The sequence below is a fragment of the Staurois parvus genome, unplaced genomic scaffold, assembly GCF_062004578.1.
Source record: "Staurois parvus isolate SC_StPar_1 unplaced genomic scaffold, SC_StPar_1.0 ptg000166l, whole genome shotgun sequence".
NCBI lineage: Eukaryota > Metazoa > Chordata > Amphibia > Anura > Ranidae > Staurois > Staurois parvus.
In genome coordinates this window covers 940,894-961,142 of record NW_028317962.1, presented here as the reverse complement: position 1 = coordinate 961,142, position 20,249 = coordinate 940,894, and the positions used below count along the sequence as shown (strand labels likewise).

The 20,249-nt window shown below is 40.0% G+C and overlaps 1 protein-coding gene across 2 annotated transcripts in view; it reads right to left on the bottom strand.

Annotated features, from left to right (window-relative positions):
- The window catches only part of LOC149462799 (histo-blood group ABO system transferase 2-like), a 136,561-nt gene that overhangs the window by 56,385 nt on the left and 59,927 nt on the right, over positions 1-20,249 (bottom strand). For both annotated transcript variants that reach the window (XM_089676324.1, XM_089676325.1), the window contains one exon: positions 7,050-7,198. In XM_089676324.1, coding sequence (XP_089532450.1) covers positions 7,050-7,126 — 77 coding nt within the window. In that variant the 5' untranslated portion in view covers positions 7,127-7,198. The remainder of the gene's footprint in view (positions 1-7,049; positions 7,199-20,249) is intronic.

Below are 20,249 nucleotides of genomic sequence, written 5' to 3'. Positions count from 1 at the left end.
AGATCCTCCCCACCCCCACCCACTGAATTCTAGAAATGTCTCCAAGTCCCTAGATCAGGGGGACGTTCCAGAGAGCTGATCTGCAGAGCCTCTCAGCCAAAATCTTACCCCACTTTGACTATCTCTCTCCGGCTGCTACTCAGCCTCTATCTAAAAAAAAATTAACTTCACTCCCCCTAGCTACCTAGGAGGGTGCTACAGTTGTAATAACTTCTATTGTACCAGTAACATTTATTTTGTTGTAACATTTCAGTACCTTAACAAAATTGCTACAGAACTTCACCAAATGGCTTTTGTGCTTATTTTCACTAGCTCTACATATATTAATATAATTTAATCCTTTATAATTATAAACGTTATGATAAACTGGCTATTCTCACCCCCCCCCATCCAAAAAGTTAAGTTAAGACATAGCCCCCTTAGAGCTTCTTTTTACATCCAATGCAAAGTTTACTTGACATGTAGTGAATGCTACACATTCAAGCAAATGGGGAAATGCCAGAAATGTCCTTCAACTGCGTGCAATGCATGCAGTTACATTGCGCTTGTCATCAAAAATGGGATTGCAACAGGCATTGAGGTGGCATCGCATCACTTTCTCACTGCTTGTCAGTGACCTTTGACAATCCGAACATGGATCAGGCTTTAGAGGAAAGGGAGATTTAGATGCACGTCTAAATCTACCCCAAGTGTTTGAAAGTAGCTGGGTTTTCTCAGAGTGGTAAATATCTTCACTGCACACACAAACAAAAGCTTCAAGTCTGAGAAACCAGCAACCTGTCCAGTATCACCAGCAGTCAAGCAATCCAGGACCCTCACAAGAACACAACGGCAACCTATATGAGAAGCCCAAAGTTGGACTCCTGATTGACTACCAAAAACAATTCGGAATTCCAGCCCAACACTGCCATACATCCAATAATTCTTTTACTTCTCAAAGTATGTAAACAAGGACTGGTTCTTTCTGCTTTTATCAGACAATTTCCAGTCTTTTTCTGCACCAATAAACTGGAAGAATGCATTACTGCTCTAGGGAACAGGAGTTAATGAGTCAGATTAATAAACAGCCCACTAATCTTTCAGATCTTTCATAAGTCTTTACTACAAGCAACTAAGATCAGGTTGTGCACGCTGTACATGAAGGATCATGAGATATTTATACTGGGTTGAAAATAACAATCTTAATCACTTTGCATCATGCTGAATGGATATACAGAATAATTTTCATCCACTTGTCTATAAAATACTCACAGCAATTTGTACATCCTAACCTGAATGTTTCCTGACAGATTACAGAACACACCCATCACCATTTACCAAAGGATATGGCAAAAGAAAACCTAGATAGCACATAACAGAACTGTAACAAAATTGTATCTACAGTATTTCTGTTTAACTGTTAACAAAGACTAGAAGTTACACAATAGGAACCACAGCAAAAAAAAAAGGTGCAAGTTCACGTTTGCACTTTCTATTTTTGGATGAGTTGATGTGCTTTTCAGGCCCAGTAGATGTGTGTTGAGCAATGATCTTAAGTAGTGTTCTTTTTAACTAATCCTTCCTGAATACATGAAAGTGAAGATGTTTGATAAGGTGCAGTTCCAGCCAACACATTTTTTTTTATGATCAGAATGAGAGATTGTCAGATTTTTATTGACATCTGTGTACCTATTGGGGAGAATTTCCCTTACTTGCCATCAGGGCAAAAGGGATTTGAATCTCTTTAACTGGAAAATAAAGAAAAATATATATATATAGATTTTCTTAGTAGAATGAGGAGATGTTGGAACAGTTGACAATGTTTTTACGGCTATTTGAGACTTCCTGTCCCAGTGATAACTGCTTCCCTATTTCTTGTTGTTTCAAAAAGAAAATGGAAAATCTCCCTAATGGGTTAATAGACAGCAATAAAATGTTTTAATCTTCCCCACTCTATCCATAATAAGAAGCATAAATAGCCTATGTTATTACTATTATTAGGGATGCACCTATACCCTTTTTTGAATGGTAAGTACAAGTACCGATACTTTCGTCATGGTGCTGACCAATCAGAAGTCGTCTAGCCAGTACTGTCATCCCTGCACGAAGAGGTAGAAAAAGCCATGGGGAGTTCATATCCCCAGATCTGTGAAGCGGATTTTCTTTTTGTGACAACATGGGATCGGTTCAGGGAGGTTTCCTGCACTGATCCTGTGTGAACTCAAGCAGGAGCAGTGGGGAAACCAAATGTGAATTGGACAGGAAACGCACCACGTTCCTGTTCAAACTGCATGGTATTCTTTGTGGTGCAATTTGCATCCATACATTTTGAAAAGACACAAATTGCACCACAAAGTATAGGTTTCAGGAGCATTTTTACGAGTACTCGTGAAAATGTTCAGTATCGGCACCAATCCCTAATAGCCATACGTAAATAGTTGGTATATGTCCCATGTCTGTTTATTAACCAATTTGCTATTATTACTAATGTTTCCATTTTTTACACTCACATCCTAAATTGCTCATCATACAACCTAAATATTTGCTTAAAGTGTATGTATTTTTTTATTAGTTTTAAATACTGTAGTGTACGGAATGCTTAAAACCCATTTCAGGTTTTATTGCTGTTTGCATCCTTGCTAAGTAGTTTTACCCTCTTTACTTGTCTTTACTTGTCACCATGACAGAAAGTAATGGGAAACCCAAAATTTTGCAAATGTCACCAGAACAAAAGGTAAGGGTAAATCTTTTACTAGGGTCACCCGCTGCTGTGATAACTGTGCAATTGGAAAATTCTACCCACTTTGTAACGATTTCCTCCAACTTCCTGTTGTTTCTCCAGGGCAGGGACTGAAGGAAAATCTCCCAACGGGTCAGAGATGGCAAAGAAAAAAAAAACTGACATGGTTTTTATTCCTCCTTTACTCTATCCAGATCTGTATGACTATTCATAAACTTTAAAATTCCCAAAACTGGAAATTTTCTGAAAAGCAAATGACCTGAAGAAGAAAAAGGATGGTAGTTCTCATTTTGTATGTCCCACAGTATGTGTGCAATGTTATTGAAACCTATGTATTCTGTTAACAAGGACATTATTTTTTGTTACTGCATGGAAGCAATATGATCTGAAAAATAACCGTAACAGATGAGACTATTTCACTTTAACAAATATACATATTCCGTGTTAAAATTACATGTTCTTGTAAAATAGGGAAAAAAACTACATTTTACAGAATAAAAGTCAGTTCAGCGTTAAACCTAAATGATGGCTCTAAACATATTCCCCTACTCTGGCTTTTGTAGGTATATTTGTAGCATGTGGATTTGAAATTTGGTTGATTTTCTGTATGTTATTTTTTCCTTGCATACGATTGAGCAATCAACATGGATACAGCTGTACTTTATTCGCAAAGCTAAGTAAAAATACACACGCTCTACTCCTTTAGTAAATCAAACCTATTGTGTATAGTGCAGGGAAAGATGTAGCATTTTTGTTAAATTATACCATAAATGACTAAATTCTCTATCCTCTAACACTGTGCTAAAGGTGCTATTAAAGGTCTAAAAGCCCAACTTCACCTTTGGCAGCTCCACAGTCCCCCCTTCATCGGTTTAAGAATGTTAAAAAAGCCCTAGTCACCCCTCCATGTTCCAGTTTTGGCTTTCATATCCTCCTCTGCTTGGCAGCAATCTTCAGGGTTGAATTTGTCTACATACATATACACTGTGGGCAGGGCCATGGATAAGGGGGTTCCACCAGTCCTCCTGTACGGGGCCCAGGCCAGCAGGGGGGCCCAGGCCGGGTGAATCAGATGTGAACACGGAGGGTGATCGGCATGGTAGGGGGGGCAATTATACGAACTGATCCCCTGTATGGGATATCTACAGAAGCTGAAAGCTGGCTTCTTCTCCTCTTCCTCCCGCTGGCTTTCAGCTGCTGCAGAGAGAGACACAGAGGGGATTGGTTCCAGTAATTGCCCCCTACTGCAACCATCACCCTCCCTGTGCACCATACATTTTGCCCTGCTGCCCAGGCCCCTTGTGTACCCCCACAGTGCTGCTGCCTTCCCTCCTCGCCTTCCCATGGGCAGCTGCAAACACATAATCACATCTTTCAGGATGGAGAGTGGGGAAGGATCCAGTAAATATGTCACATTTACCTTTTTAGTGGCACTCACTGTGTTCATTCATAACTGTAGCATAGTAAACTGTCTTTTGTTTGGGGGGGGGAGAAGACCCTGCCAGGTTAGCTGTATGGGGCCCCATGGTTTCTGACAGCAGCCCAGGCTGTGGGGTTGATTTACTAAAACTAGAGTGCAAAATCTGGTGCAGCTCTGCATGGAAACCAATCAGCTTCCAGGTTCTATTGTCAAAACATAATTGAGCAAGCTTTAGCTAGAAGATGATTGGCTACCATGGGCACCTGAACCAGATTTTGCACTCTCTAGTCTTAGTAAATCCACCTCTGAGTCCTCCATTTTTTACTTCATTATTGTTAAAGTTTATACTGAGATACTTTGTTCATTATGAATAAAGTTTGTTGAAGAATCTTGTAAGGCTGCAACACAATAATCTTCGTAACCACACCCTCTGAGGAAGCCATCCTAAAGATGAAACATGTCAAGGCACATGACGTTTCTTTGGGGTACTTTGTGTTCCCTATGCTCTTTCTAAAGATCTGTGAGACCTAAAGTAACCACCTTTCTCTTCTGTACTCTACAGAGACTTTAGGAAACCGGGAAGATTCTTTTTTTTCTGAGTTTTTCAGTCTGTTCAGAGTCAGTATAGCTGATCATACTGCAAGCCATAATCTCCAGTCATTGTACCTGATCACCGCCACACCAGTTATATGATGACACTGTACTGCACTGGTGACAGTACGTAAAAAAATTTTTTTTTTTTTTTTTTTTTAAGTATCTTCATTTTCCCAAAAAATATGCTGAAAAATTACAACTTCAAAAAACTCTCCATGCCTCAGACTGTCTAATTTGAAAAAATGGGTCATTTGGGGGATATGTGTACTGTCCTGACATTTTTGGGCCTCAAGAAATTAGATTGGCCATCAGTACTTCAGGATTGAAGAAATAATAAATACTGATTTGGGTTTTTTTCACCAAATAAATGTAGCAGAATACATCTTGGCCTAAATTTATTAAGAACAATTTTTTATTTGCAAAATGTTATAACAAAAATTAGGAAAAATGTGTTTTTTATATGTATGTTTTTGCCTAGCTGCTTTTAAAGTGTCACTAAACCTACATCAGTAAGGTCAGTCTGTATGTGCAGTAAAGCATGCTTGTACTCACTGTGGAACCCAAAGCTGTTTGATCCTGTCTTCTCTGAACTTCCCCTTCTACTGTCCCCAAACATCTGCCATAGTAAGATTTTTTTTAGGAGGGTGCATGTGTTCAGCACAGGGCCAATCAGCACTGTCTGGAAAGAGGGTCAGGGGTCATACAGCCTCATAGGACAGTCAGAGGAGAATGAAAACTCCTCCTACAAGATTAAGTAGTGCTCAGGACACTGATAGAAGTCACAAGACTGCTATATACTGCTGATGGGAAAAGGTATTTAGCAGTTTATATTCACTAATATAATTGCATTTACATGTTCTGTGTACTGTGCGAGACCAGATATAGTGAATGCAGGGTCCTGGGTTTAGTAACCACTTTGACCCCCCTGGCGGTATTCCCGAGTGTAGCTCGGGGTTAACTTTCAGTATCAGAAGCAGTAACCCCGAGCTACACTCAGGAATACCATGCAGCGTTGCTCAGGGATTCCCTCCAGCACTTACCTTGTCCTGAGCTCCAGCGATGTCCCTCCTGCAGCGTCCCTGACCATGTCCTCCGGCCGATGCCGGCATCCATCTTCCGGGTTCTGTTCCCTGCAAGCGTCGGGAAGTACGGGACATACAGGGGATGGAACCGGCGGGAAATTCAAAAATGTGACATTCACTCAATACACTAAAATCACATAGTAATACATTACTGTATCAAACCATTTCACATACATTTTGTCCGTAGTGATCTGTCCTGTGCCCTGCCTGCATTTTTACTGTTCGTTCTGCCTGGAAACTGAGAAACGTCCATGGCCTCCAAAAAGCGTCCCTTTAGGTCATAATTTTAGATCAGCTAGAGAACAGCGATAGTAAATTAGACTCACTTGCAGAATTGAGTGATAATGATTCATGGGGAAATTCGTCATCAGACCCTGAAAATGATTTTGCGACTTTGCTCAGCGATGTGCGAACCTGGCGCTCTATTTCAAATTTCAGTGTTTTTGGTTTGATTATATTATTGAATTACAATTATTATTATATTATTATTTTTTATGATTATTTATTATATTATAATTTATGATTTTGTGTTTAAAATTTTATCATACCCAGGATGTTTACTAGACTCTTGTTCGGACAGATTTCATTGAGTTATTCCTAAGAATTACAGTCCTACAATAAAAAAACAACATATTTCCATTGAAAACATTGTGCCGCTTTGAGCACAGAAACACTGACATAATTAGACTGCTAGGGAGGTTAATATAACATGATAAAAGTGTAATTTTATTCCAATATTTTTTGACTGTGATGGTACATCATAAGTAATACAATTCAAGCCTGAAGCAGGCTTATCCTAGTACTGTGACTCAACATCAGGTCATATTTCCTACTAAAGAGATTGCACGTCACTTCATACTTTTCATAAGATATCAAACAGAAACTGCACCAAAAACTACAAGTATATAACTTGCTTCATAATAAGCACCATTTATCAATGAGTCTATTCTTGCAATGTTGTCGGATGAATGGATTCTGTCTGACGGGACTAGATTTCATGCTGAGTTAATGCAGTGATTATAAACAGTGAACATCACTGTAAAAGGGTGAAATTTTCAATTTAAAAAAAAGGCACGAAAGAAAAATTTTAATGATGGCGTGACAAAACATTTCAGCACATTTGGAGTCAGTAAAGGTTTATGCAAGACATAAACACAACATTGTACCAAAACTAATGCCCAGGACATTCAATAAAATTTAAAACAGAAAAATAAGAAGGAACAAAGTGACTTACCAGAAGCCTGCAACAAACAGCACCAGAATCATTGTAGCTCCTATTATAATATGTCTGGGGAACAGCATTCTCTTCATTTTCTTCTAACTCTTGAGAACAACTTTCTGAGATGACTTCAGTTATTGTCCCTCCAACGATGAGATAATACCCTAGAAATTCAAGTGATCCATTTTAGAAGAGCCTTTTAGAAGTACTTGTAAAAGGGGCATGTGCTTGGTGATATATATTTAGTGTATAGGGGGAAAAAATTAGCAGAGATATTTCTTCATGGTGTCACCGATGACACTGAATTCAGAAGAAGCAATGTGTCAGGTGGTATGGAGGAAGCAAACTTTTGGATGTGTTCCTCTTCTTATCATGCAAAACACGTTACAACCACAAAGCACAAAGACAGTACGTTACTACATAGCAGAACCAAGACCATGCCCTTACATACTGTATATTCTTATTAGCCACCCTTGAGACCTCTAGATCAAAAAAATCATTTAAAAAGATATATACTGTATTTATCATAATACTGTAGAAGCAATCATTAGCAATAGAAGAAGAAATAGAAAGGACTACATCTGTAAAATGTCTGCTCACTAAAGACTGTGCCCCTCCCTTTACATACAAGGATTTGAGCTAAAAAAAAATGTATTTTTCTTCTTGCTTAACAACTTGCCCTCCAGAGGATTTATCCCCGCTTCCTGGCCAGGCCATTTTTTGCAATACTTTAACTGACAATTGCGTGGTCATGCAACGCTGTAACCAAATGAAATTTCCATTCTTTTTTTCACACAAATAGAGCTTTCTTTTGGTGGTACTTGATTGCCTGTGTGTTTTTTATTTTTTGTGCTACAAGCAAAAAAAGACCAACAATTTTGAAAAAAAAACTATATTTTTTACTTTTTGCTATTAACCACTCTAGTCGATCTGGCCCTGATCACGCATTGCGCGTGCCCCCAGGGCTGTGCTGTGGCGAGCCCTGTCACTGGCTGTGTACCTCAGACACAGCCGAAAGACAGATCTGTGTACCAGCCCTGTTGCCAGTACCTTGTGACTTGCTGTGACCAATCACAGCAGGTCACATGACAGCTGTAAACAATGGATGGCTTCCTTTCATGCCATCCATTGTATACAAGTGTGTCTAGCTGTGAATGGTCACAGTGATCACATGCACAGACAGGGCCAATCACAGCCCTTCTGTGTAATGTAATTAGCTGTGGCCAATAGCTAATCACAACAAAAAAACTTGAATGAATCGATTTAATTCAGTTAAATGATTGCTTATAGCAAAGAAATGATTTCCTATAAGCAATCATATTATGTTAAAAAAAAAATACTGATCACTTCCCCAAAGTAGTACAATGTTACTATGGTAACACTACTTTAGTCATAGTGTAATATGAAAAAAAAAATCTCAAAAAAAGAGAAAAAAATGCAATAAAAAATAAAAAATATAAAAAAAATAAAATTAAAATTAAAAAAAAATATATATATATATATTTTTTTTTTTCGTAATGTCACCAGTCAGTGTCCCTAATCACCGTCACACCAGTTATATGATGACGCTGTACTACACACTGGTGACAGTATGAAAAAAAAACCTAATAATCAAAATTTTTTTTATTTCTTCATTTTCTAAAAAATTATGACAAAAAAGTTGCAACTTCAAAAAAACTCGCCATGCCTCTTATGAAATATGTCAGACTGTCTACTTTGCAAAAAGGGGTCATTTGGGGGACATCTGTACTGTTCTGACATTTTTGGGCCTCAAGAAATTAGATTGGTTGTCAGTACTTCAGGATTGATCAATTTTCAGATATATCCCATATGATAAAACAAGGTGCAGCGCTAAAATTCTGTAGAATCTCTGAATACAATAAAGTGCAATGAAATCACCAATAATGAAATTTCAAGAACCAATAATGAAGTTAATCGAACAACTTATTGATTATAAAGTGAAAATAGTGCTAATTAAAGTGACAATTCAATCAGCACAGGCAGATATATAAAGTGACACAGTGTAAATGCTCATTCATTAAAGTGATTAATAGTGCTATTGAGGTGACAAAGTCTGTATATCAATCAATAAACGTGAAGTCTCAGATAAAGGTGATCCTCTTTGTGTCTTCTGGTGATATATAAATAATAGAATTACACACTCACCAGATGCGCGACAACATCATGCATTTGAGAACATATATATCTCAATGGGCCAGCCGGATCCTCTTATGGACATCTATACCCTGGTACGGACTCCCCTCTGGGTCATCAGTGGGATGCAGCACCTTTCACCTCTTCCTGTAATAGGCTCTGTGGGTGGTAAGGCTCATCAAGAGCCCCAAGAAAGGATGCCAGAATAGCGTGATACTGCTTCAGAGGGTTTTATTAATCCAATCACAGGTAAGTAACAAAGTAAAATCACAAAAAAACTGACCATATACTGGAAGTAAAGATGGCCGCCGGACCAGTAGGGGCCTCGGCGGCGTGACGTCAGGGCGCTGCAGCTCCTCCCTTATGCATTTCATGCTCTAGCACATAGTCATAGGGGGTGTGCCTGCAAATGTCCAACGTCTGGTATGTCCTATATATGGCAAAAAATGGCGCGCGTGTGCATCGTGTCCGCCATTTTGCCCGCTATTTCACGCATGCGCGGTACAACCCGCGCCATGCTGTCGGCTACCTTGCACGTGCGCCCTAAAAGATAGAATAGAATAGCTATGAAAACTAGGATAAGATAGTATACTCTAAAATGCTTTTAAAATTGCATTGACAATAAAAAGAGGAGTGCTGGTGGGAATAAAGAAGATAAAAATACTCATGATAATAAAGCAGAAAATGTGAATTTAGCTATTATCTATAAAACAATTGATATCGAACTCAACATTGAGTCCTTTGGGATATAAGGTATCCAGTTCAAATATCCATTTAGATTCAAGCTGAGAAACTGCCCATCTTTTATTCATTCCTCTCCAGTGTGTTTTTATGACATCTATGCCTATAAATTTTAATGAGGAAGGGTCACTGTTATGGCATAAATGATAATGTTTAGAAAGGGAGTGTTCTTTATAGCCCTTTTTGATGCTGTTCACATGTTCCCTTAAGCCGTCTCTAAATCTTCTTGTGGTTCGACATATTGTTTTTTGAACAGGCATGTTTGCTATTGCATGAAATTAAATTATCTATTGTATGTGCCTTTCCTGTAGTTGTAGAGATGAAATTGTCAATTTTCTTTTTCCTTATGTTGTTACAGAGGCAGATTACACATTTGTTGCAGGGGAAGAAACCCTTCATCTCAGCAAAGAAAGTTGCACTAATTGGGGGGTTAATCACATTTGGTGCTAAAGTGATAAAGACACATATCTCTTGCTGAAAAAGAATCCTCTGGGACCTTTCAAGAAATCACTTAAGATAATTATTCGTAAAGGCTGTGAAAACAGGATTATAAATAAAAAAGAAAGTAGCAACAGTGCTAAACTTTCTCCATTTGTAGACAGTCTGTTTTACCGTGGACACATGGACATCAAGGCTTTTGGAGATACTTTTGTAGCCCTTTCCAGCTTCATGCAAGTCAACAATTCTTGATCGTAGGTCTTCTGAGAGCTCTTTTCTGCGAGCCATGGTTCACATCAGACAGTGCTTCTTGAAACCAGTAAACCCAAAACAGGTGTGTGTTTTTTAAGGGCAGGACAGCTGTCAGCAACACATCCAATATCATCACACTGATTGGAGTCAAGGTTGGCTCACTCCTGGCTCCAATTAGCTCTGGGAGAAGTCATTAAGCTAGGGCCTCACATACTTTTTTCCTCCCTGCACTGTGAATGTTTACATGTTATGTGCAATTAAACCATGGCAACATCTAATGTTTGTGTAGTATTATGTTCAGCAGACTGTGTTCTTCTATTGTTGTGACTTAGATGACGTCCAGAGCACATTTTATGCCCAATTCATGCAAAACTCCACGTAATCCCAAGGGGTTCACATACTTTTTCTTGCAACTGTACATAATTTTCACATTATAGAGATATACTCTTCAACCATTAGATGGCAGTGAGTTTGAAGCTATGGTTAAACTCTATGTCTTTTCTGGATAATAAAGTTTCATGTTTCCTGTTTGCAGAGAAGCAGCAGATAAACACATGTGTACTGTGCCACTGTGTGTTCTCTAGGGCTATATACAGAATCTCTAACAGGTTATGGGCCCCAAACACCCAGGCATACAGTCATGGCCGAAATTGTTGGCACCCTTGATATTTCTCCAGGAAATCATGTATTTCTCACGAAACGTATTGCATTAACACATGTTTTGCTATACACATGTTTATTCCCTTTGTGTGTATTGGGACAAAACAAAAAAAGGGAGGAAAGAAAGCAAATTCGACATAATGTCACACAAACCTCCAAAAATGGGCTGGACAAAAGTATTGGCACCCTTTCACAACTGCGGATAAATAAGAATGTTACAAGCATGTGATGCTCCTGTAAACTCACCTGGGGCAAGTAACAGGTGTGGGCAATATAGAAATCACACCTGAAAGCAGATAAAAAGGAGAGACGTTCACTTAACCTTTGCATTGTGTGTCTGTCTGTGCCACACTAAGCATGGACAACAGAAAGAGGAGACGAGAACTGTCTGAGGACCTGAGAACCAAAATTGTGGCAAAATATCAACAATCTCAAGGTTACAAGTCCATCTCCAGAGAACTAGATTTGCCTTTGTCCACAGTGCGCAACATTATCAAGAAGTTTGCAACCCATGGCACTGTAGCTAATCTCCCTGGTCGTGGACGGATGAGGAAAATTGATGAAAGATTGCAACGCAGAATAGTCCGGATGGTGGATAAGCAGCCCCAAACATGTTCCAAAGACATTCAAGCTGTCCTGCAGGCTCAGGGAGCATCAGTGTCAGCGCGAACTATCCGTCGACATTTAAATGAAATGAAACGCTATGGCAGGAGACCCAGGAGGACCCCACTGCTGACACAGAGACATAAAAAAGCAAGACTACAGTTTGCCAAAATGTACTTGAGTAAGCCAAAAGCCTTCTGGGAAAACGTCTTGTGGACAGATGAGACCAAGATAGAGCTTTTCGGTAAAGCACATCATTCTACTGTTTACCGAAAACGGAATGAGGCCTACAAAGAACAAAACACAGTACCTACGGTAAAATATGGTGGAGGTTCAATGATGTTTTGGGGTTGTTTTGCTGCCTCTGGCACTGGGTGCCTTGACTGTGTGCAAGGCATCATGAAATCTGAGGATTACCAAAGGATTTTGGGTCGCACTGTAGGGCCCAGTGTCAGAAAGCTGGGTTTGCGTCCAAGATCCTGGGTCTTCCAGCAGGACAATGACCCCAAACATACGTCAAAAAGCACTCAGAAATGGATGGCAAAGAAGCGCTGGAGAGTTCTGAAGTGGCCAGCAATGAGCCCAGATCTAAATCCCATTGAACACCTGTGGAGAGATCTTAAAATTGCTGTTGGGAAAAGGTGTCCTTCCAATAAGAGAGACCTGGAGCTGTTTGCAAAGGAAGAGTGGTCCAAAATTCCGGGTGAGAGGTGTCAGAAGCTTATTGATGGTTATAGGAAGCGACTGATTTCAGTTATGTTTTCCAAAGGGTGTGCAACCAAATATTAAGTTAAGGGTGCCAATACTTTTGTCCAGCCCATTTTTGGGGTTTTGTGTGACATTATGTCATATTTGCTTTTCTGCCTCTGTTTTATATTTGTTCCAATACATACAAAGGGAATAAACATGTGTATAGCAAAACATGTGTTAATGCAATACCTTTTTTGTGTGAAATACTTGATTTTCAGGAAAAATATCAAGGGTGCCAACAATTTCGGCCATGACTGTAGCCAACTACAGCAAAGAAGTGCAAGATACAGAAACAGAAATAAGACTGCAACAGAATAAGTGAGAAATGACAAGTAATACAGCTGGAACAATGCTTGCAATACAGCTGCAAACCTGACAAACCAGAACTAGCAGTCTTGGAAATTCAAGATGAAAATGCTGCTAATAAGAGAAGGTATGTTGATATGTATAAATTTCAAGCCAGAACACCCTTCAGATGAGAGGATAGAGAAAGACCAGAAGGTTTAGAGCACAATCTCTCTTAGCAGTGAAGATGATCAAATTCTACATATATGTAAGTGAAACTGCTAAAGAAATGTGGGAAGGATTACAAAAGGGGAATAAAGAGCTAATCTCAGCAATAAATTGTACTTTATTAGAAAGCTATACCAAACCAAGCTGATGAAAGGTCAAGATATGTAGGATTACATAAGGCACACCGTGGAAATAGTTGAATGCCTGAGAGGTAAAGGAGAAGAAATAAAAGATTTTCATGTTGCAGCATTGTTACTTAGTGGTTTACCAGAAAGTTATGAAATACTTGTCTCACCACTTGATGCACATCCAGATGATGAACAGAAATTGGAATATGTTAAGAGCAAGCTTGTGGATGAATATAAGCGTAAAACAGAAAACATTAATAGTGATGGTGCTTCTGCCACAGAATCTGCTTTAAAGATGTAAAATAGGAATAAAAACAGTAACATGCAACAAGAAACATGTGAATGATTTGAGTGCAAGAAAGAAGGCAATTTCAAGGAAGATTTTAGAATCTGGAAAGTTAGAGTGCAAAAACAAACTAAACTACAGAAGGCCATAAGTGTGAAGGAAGAAACTGATTTTTCTTCAGATAATGAATATGTTCTCCAATCCAAAAATTGCACCTAATCTTTGCAGGCATGGTATGTTGATTCAGGAGCTACGTGTCACATGACAAAATGACAGAAATTTCTTTATTCACCTTGAGCAGAGTAAAACAGAAAAAAATCACCACATAGGCAAAAAATGGAATCAGAAGAAATAGGCAACGGTTTTCTTTACTGTCCTATTTCCCAGTGTCACCAGAAAGATACCTGAGAAATATTTCCTGTATGTCCCTGCTCTTGAAACTAATCTTTTACCAGTGAAGAAGCTCACAAAACACAGCCATGTAGTGACCTTCCAAGGTGTCAGTTGTGCCATCACAAAAAGCTGCTATCTTACTTACAAAGGCTAAAATTGCAGATGAACTGTATCAGCTGAACTGCAATGAGGTGGTTAATACTGCCAAGGAGGAAAACCATTCAAACTGCATTCACACATGGCACAGACGACTTGGGCACAGGTGTCCTGACGCAATAAAGAAATTAACTGAGAATGATTATGTAAGTTGAATAAAAATTAGTCCATGTGATCAAACATAGAAACTTGAACAGAATTTGGATCAAATTTGGCATAATGACGAATGTATTGCGCACAGACAATGGAACTGAATATACAGATGATAACACACATTTTATTTTCAGAAAACATTGGCATAATATTTCAAACTACTGTACCATACAACGCAGAACAAAATGAGGCTGCAGAAAGAATAAACCATACTCTATGTAAGTCTTTTTCAACCAGGGTGCCTTCAAGTTTCTTCAGGGGTGCCTTGGCCTAAAAATTGCCACAAAATGTATACAAGCCAGAATGTGGAACAAGCCTGCCTTTTAGTTACACAAAGCCACAGGTTTTCATTGTGCACCATTACAAATTTCTAGCCACTGATAACATAAAAAAATAATGATGTCATCAGTTGCTAAGAAGAACATTGGGCACCTGATCAGCATCCCTGCTTGCCACTCTCCATCAGCACTGGGGTCACATTAGCTGAGTGAGAGAGAGAAACAGAGAGAAGAGAAACAATGGAATACTAGTCAGTACCAGTGTGCAAAGGTGTATTTGCTTTGGAAGAATAAATCACCTCTGATGTTGGGTGTCCTACATGTGCAGATGTTGCTGTATTATGTAAAACTATTAGTTTAGTTTTTTTACATTTTGTAATTCGTGCCTCAAGATTGTGTAGCATTTTAAAGGGTGGCTCGAGATTGTGTAGAATTTTAAAGGGTGGCTTGAGATTGTGTAGAATTTTAAGGGGTGGCTTGAGATTATGTATGATGGATTTATGTATGAGGGAGATATCTGTCTATACATATATGAGTGGATCCACATCCATAGGTAGTGTTTATATTTAATTTTCCTCCTCTGGATTACATTCAGCTGCTCCCTTCCTGACCAGCACACTAACCCTATATAGATATTTATTAAGGATGGCTTTAATGCAACCATTCCAGTGAAACTACTACTTGGTGATCTCTATATCCACCAGTTTATTCCTTGATCTTTATTACATCTGGGATCCTTATGGTTTATTCAGCATACCTTTACACAAGATGAGCAACGGACAGTGAGGATACATCATTGACACATCAATACAGTAGCTGCATTTTTTAGTGGCCACTCTTTTTCCTATACTGTATATATTTCTTTACTCTCTATGTCTGTCCATCTTCTCTGAGAGCTCTCAGTCCAATTAATATATTTATAGAGTGTGATTATTAATGAAGCATATTGTATGGATGACATTTGATTCATTAGATCCAGGGTTACTACCTCTGACCCAGAACATTCTTTTAACATTGGGTTTATGTGACTGTGTTTGTGTGTTATATTAATTAATAAAAGTTCATTATTGCTGTCAATGGTCTCTGTCAATACTTTAATCACAAATTAGATTTTTCTCTTGATATTTCAAATATTCTGGGTCTCAGATGTTGACCCAAAGCCATTTTTTATGTGTGAAATATTTTTGACTTGTGAGGTACAGTGAATCGCTAAAAGAAATACAGAATTCTACACCAAGACATAAACAAGGTAACCATCAGCAGAAGTTAAATTTTTAATGAAACTTCTGTGTGTTCAAAATTTCATGAACTTACACTAACTCTTCAAACTGAGGGAAATTCCACATCAGTGTCACATGAAGATAAGCAACAAAGTGAAACAGAAATTAACCACTTGCCTACCGGGCACTTATACCCCCTTCCTGACCAGGCCAATTTTCAGCTTTCAGCGCTGTTGCACTTTGAATGAAAATTGCGCGGTCATGCAACATTTTACCCATATGAAATGTTTATCATTTTTTTCACACAAATAGAGCATTCTTTTAGTGGTATTTATTCGCTGCTTTTGAAAAAAAAAATTTTTCTTTGTTTCTATTATAAAATTTTGCAAACAAGTAATTTTTCTCCTTCACTGATCTGCGTTGATGAGGCTGCACTGATAGGCAGCACTTATGGGCACTGATAGGCAGCACTGATGGGCACTGATAGGCGGCACTGATGAGGTGGCAAGGATAGGCAGCACTGATGATGGGCACTGACTGGCGGGACACATGGGCACTGACTGGCGGCACTGATGGGCACTGACTGGCAGCACTGATGGGCACTGACTGGCAGCACTGATGGGCGGCACTGCTGAGCTGCACTGATGGGCACTGGTGGTTGGTACTGGTGGCCACTGATGGGCACAGGTGGATGGCACTGCTGGGCACTTGTGGGTGGCACTGGTGGGTGGCACTGCTGGGCACCGATCATTAAGGCACTCATCATCATTGCCCTGTTCATCGGTGCTGATCCCTCCTCTGACAGCTGCTGGTTCTCGGCAGTACTTTACTCACGCTGTGACAGCGTTAGGAAAGTGCAGCCAATAACCGGCAATTGCATTTCCCGGTGATCAGTGTATCATTGGACACGGCTGATCACGTGGTAAAAGGCCGCTGTGATTGGCCTGTTACCATGTCACAGTTGGCAAGTGGTTAATGCAGACAATCCAAATACTGGAAAAGAAAAAACCAGGCCACAAGAGGCTTCAAATCAGGAAATCCACCAGAAGTAATAAAGGCATCTAAACCAAACGTCAGTCTTTGTTGCTTATGTAGCATTAAAACCTGTGCCAGATTCATGGGATGAGATGCAAAGACTTCCAACCCATGGGAAACAAAAGTGTATCAGAGCTTCTGTTGAAGAGATGACATCTCTTAGTGAACTGAAACAGATTTATAGACCTGAGATCCAAAATGGGACTAATATCAGGAGTAGTTGTTGAGTAGGGGTCATGGAATAGATTGTTGATATACAACAGCTACATCAGTATTCAGTAGAAATATATTCCTTAACCAGTAGATAGCATTGTTTATAAGTTTGTAGCTGCATCTATGGCAGGGGTGGCCAACCTGCGGCTCTCCAGCTGCTGCAGGACTACAAGTTCCATCATGCCTCTGCAAGTCAGTAACTTCCCATCTTTGCAATGCCTCATGGGAAATGTAGTTCCACAACAGCTGGAGAGTCACAGGTTAGCCACCCCTGATCTATGGTATACTCTATGTCTTTTCTCTGAATAGTTTCCTGTGCAGCAGAAAAGTGCATGTGGACTGTGCACTGTCTGCTCTGTAGAGCTATATACAGAGTTTCTAACAGATTTCTCCAGACAGCCATATAATCAATGAGCGTTCCAAAGTATTACTTGCAGGTTTACTATTGAGTGGAAGAAATCAAACTGACTCTGTGCAGTTGTATGTGTATCAGAAATTTCCTATGTTTTCAGTCTAAAGGGCTCACATTCCACTAACTGTGCCACATACAGATAACTAAAGGCCCAATAAGAAAAATCGTATGAAAATTTCTGTATGCAGGACCATTAGTATAGTGCTTTTGACAGCCGATTCCAACTGTTCGGACAAAAAAAAAAAGAAGCAAAACAAAGGTGCAAGCTAGAAAATGTTTATTGTACATGAACACAATATTTTCGCTCAATGTGTACAGTAATTATATGTAAATAAATGAACAGAAAAAACTTGCTTGATCAGAAGCAAAGACTGACCCAGAAGAAGGTGGCAACGAACATAGAAATCATACACAAGAAAGAACATTTGCCTACGTAGGTCAAGAATTTTCATACAAGTTAATACCATTATCAGGATGCACACCTTCATGGAAAATCGGTTGTTCATTCAGTTTTCTCATAATGTGTACTAGGCTTTATAATATGCACTTTCTAACTGACTGCAGCAGCACACTTCCAAAGTCCTGTGTAAGGCTAAAATAAGAAAGGATGTCACAGGGACTAAGAAAATACACCGCTCAAAAAAACTAAAGGAACACTTTGAAAACACATGATATTTCATTGGGGAAAAATCTCATGCTGGATATCTATACTGATATGGACTGGGTAATGTGTTAGGAACATAAGGATGCATCATTGATTGATGGAAATGAAAATTATTAACCTACAGAGGACTGAATTCAAAGACACCCAGAAAATCAAAGTGAAAAAATGATGCAGCAGGCTAGTCCATTTTGATGAAATGTCATTGCAACAACTCAAAATGGTACTCAGTAGTTTGTATGGCCCCCACATGCTTGTATGCATGCCTGACAATGTTGGGGCATGCTCCTACTGAGACGATGGATGGTGTCCTGGGGTTTTTCCTCCCAGATCTGGACCAGGGCATCATTGAGCTCCTGGACAGTCTGAGGTGCAACCTGACGGTGTTGGATGGACCGAAACATAATATCCCAGAGGTGTTCTATTGGATTTAGGTCAGGCGAGCATGGGGACCATTCAATAGTATCAATTCCTTTATCCTCCAGGAACTGCCTGCATACTCTCACCACATGAGGCCAGGCATTGTCGTGAACCAGGAGAAACCCAGAACCCACTGCACCAGTGTAGGGTCTGACAATGTGTCCAAGGATTTCATCCTGATACCTAATGGCAGTCAGGGTGCCATTGTCTAGCCTGTAGAGGTCTGTGCGTCCCTCCATGGATATGCCTCCCCAGACCATCACTAACCCACCACCAAAACGGTCATGCTGAACGATGTTACAGGCGACATAACATTCTCTATGGCTTCCCCAGACCGTTTTATGTCTGTCATATGTACTCTTATCTGTGAAAAGCACAGGGCGCCAGTGGCGGACCTGCCAATTCTGGTGTTCAATGGCAAATGCCAATCAAGCTCTATGATGCCAGGCAGTGAGCACAGGGCCCACTAGAGGACGACGGGCCCTCAGGCCACCCTCATGAAGTCTGCTTCTGATTGTTTGGTCAGAGATATTCACACCAGTGGCCTTCTGGAGGCAATTTTGTAGGGCTCTGGCATTACTCATTCTGTTCCTCCTTGCACAAAGGAGCAGATACCGGTCCTGCTGATGGGTTAAGGACTTTCTACAGTCCTGTCCAGCTCTCCTAGAGTAACTGCTTGTCTCCTCCATGCTTTTGAGACTGTGCTGGGAGACACAGCAAACCTTCTGGTAATGGACTTCCTGTGCAACCTCTGTATGGTCCAGGTATCGCCTCATGCTACCAATAATAATACTGACCCTAGCCAACTGCAAAACTAGTAAAAAACAGTCAGAAAAGATAAGTAGGGAAAAAAATATCAGTGGCCTCCACCTGTAAAACCATTCCTGTTTTGTGGGTTGCCTCATTGCCCATCTAGTGCACCTGTTGTCAATTTCATTAACACCAAAGCAGCTGAAACTTATTAAAAACCCCTATGCTACTTAACCACTTGCCAACCGCTCTATGGCAAATGACGACTATGGACACAGTTGATCACGCGATGTTGTAAATGGCCAATTACAGCGGCTTTTTACCACGTAATCAGCTGTGTCCAATAACACAGCAGATCACCGGGTAAATGCAGTTGCCGGTTAATGCGACAGTGTGAGGAAAGTACTGCTGATAACCGGCAATTATCAGAAAACAGATTGGCACTGATCATCAAGGCACTGATGATCAGTGCCTTGATGATCACTGCCCACCAGTACCACCCACCTGTGCCCAACAGTGCCACCCACAAGTGCCAAGCAATGCCACCCACCTGTGCCCATCAGTGCAACCCACCTGTGTCCAGCAGTGCCCAGCAGTGCCACCCACCTGTGCCCAGCAGTGCCACCCAACAGTGCCCTCCCATCAGTGCCACCAATCAGTGCTGTCCAACAGTGCCACCCATCAATGTCCAGCAGTGCCGCCAGTCAGTGCCCAGCAGTGCTACCAGTCAGTGTCGTCAGTCAGTGCCACCCATCAGTGCCCATCAGTACCATCTATCAGTGCTGCCTATCAGTGCAGCCTCATCAATGCACATCAGTGAAAAATAAAAATTACAAAATCACCTGTCGGCAAACTTTTATAAAAGCAACAAAGAAAAACTTTTTTTTTCAAATATTTTGCTCCTTTTTTGTTTATAGTGCAAAAAATAAAACACTCAGAGGCAATTAAATACCACCAAAAGAAAGCTCTATTTGTGTGGAAACAAATGATAAAAATTTC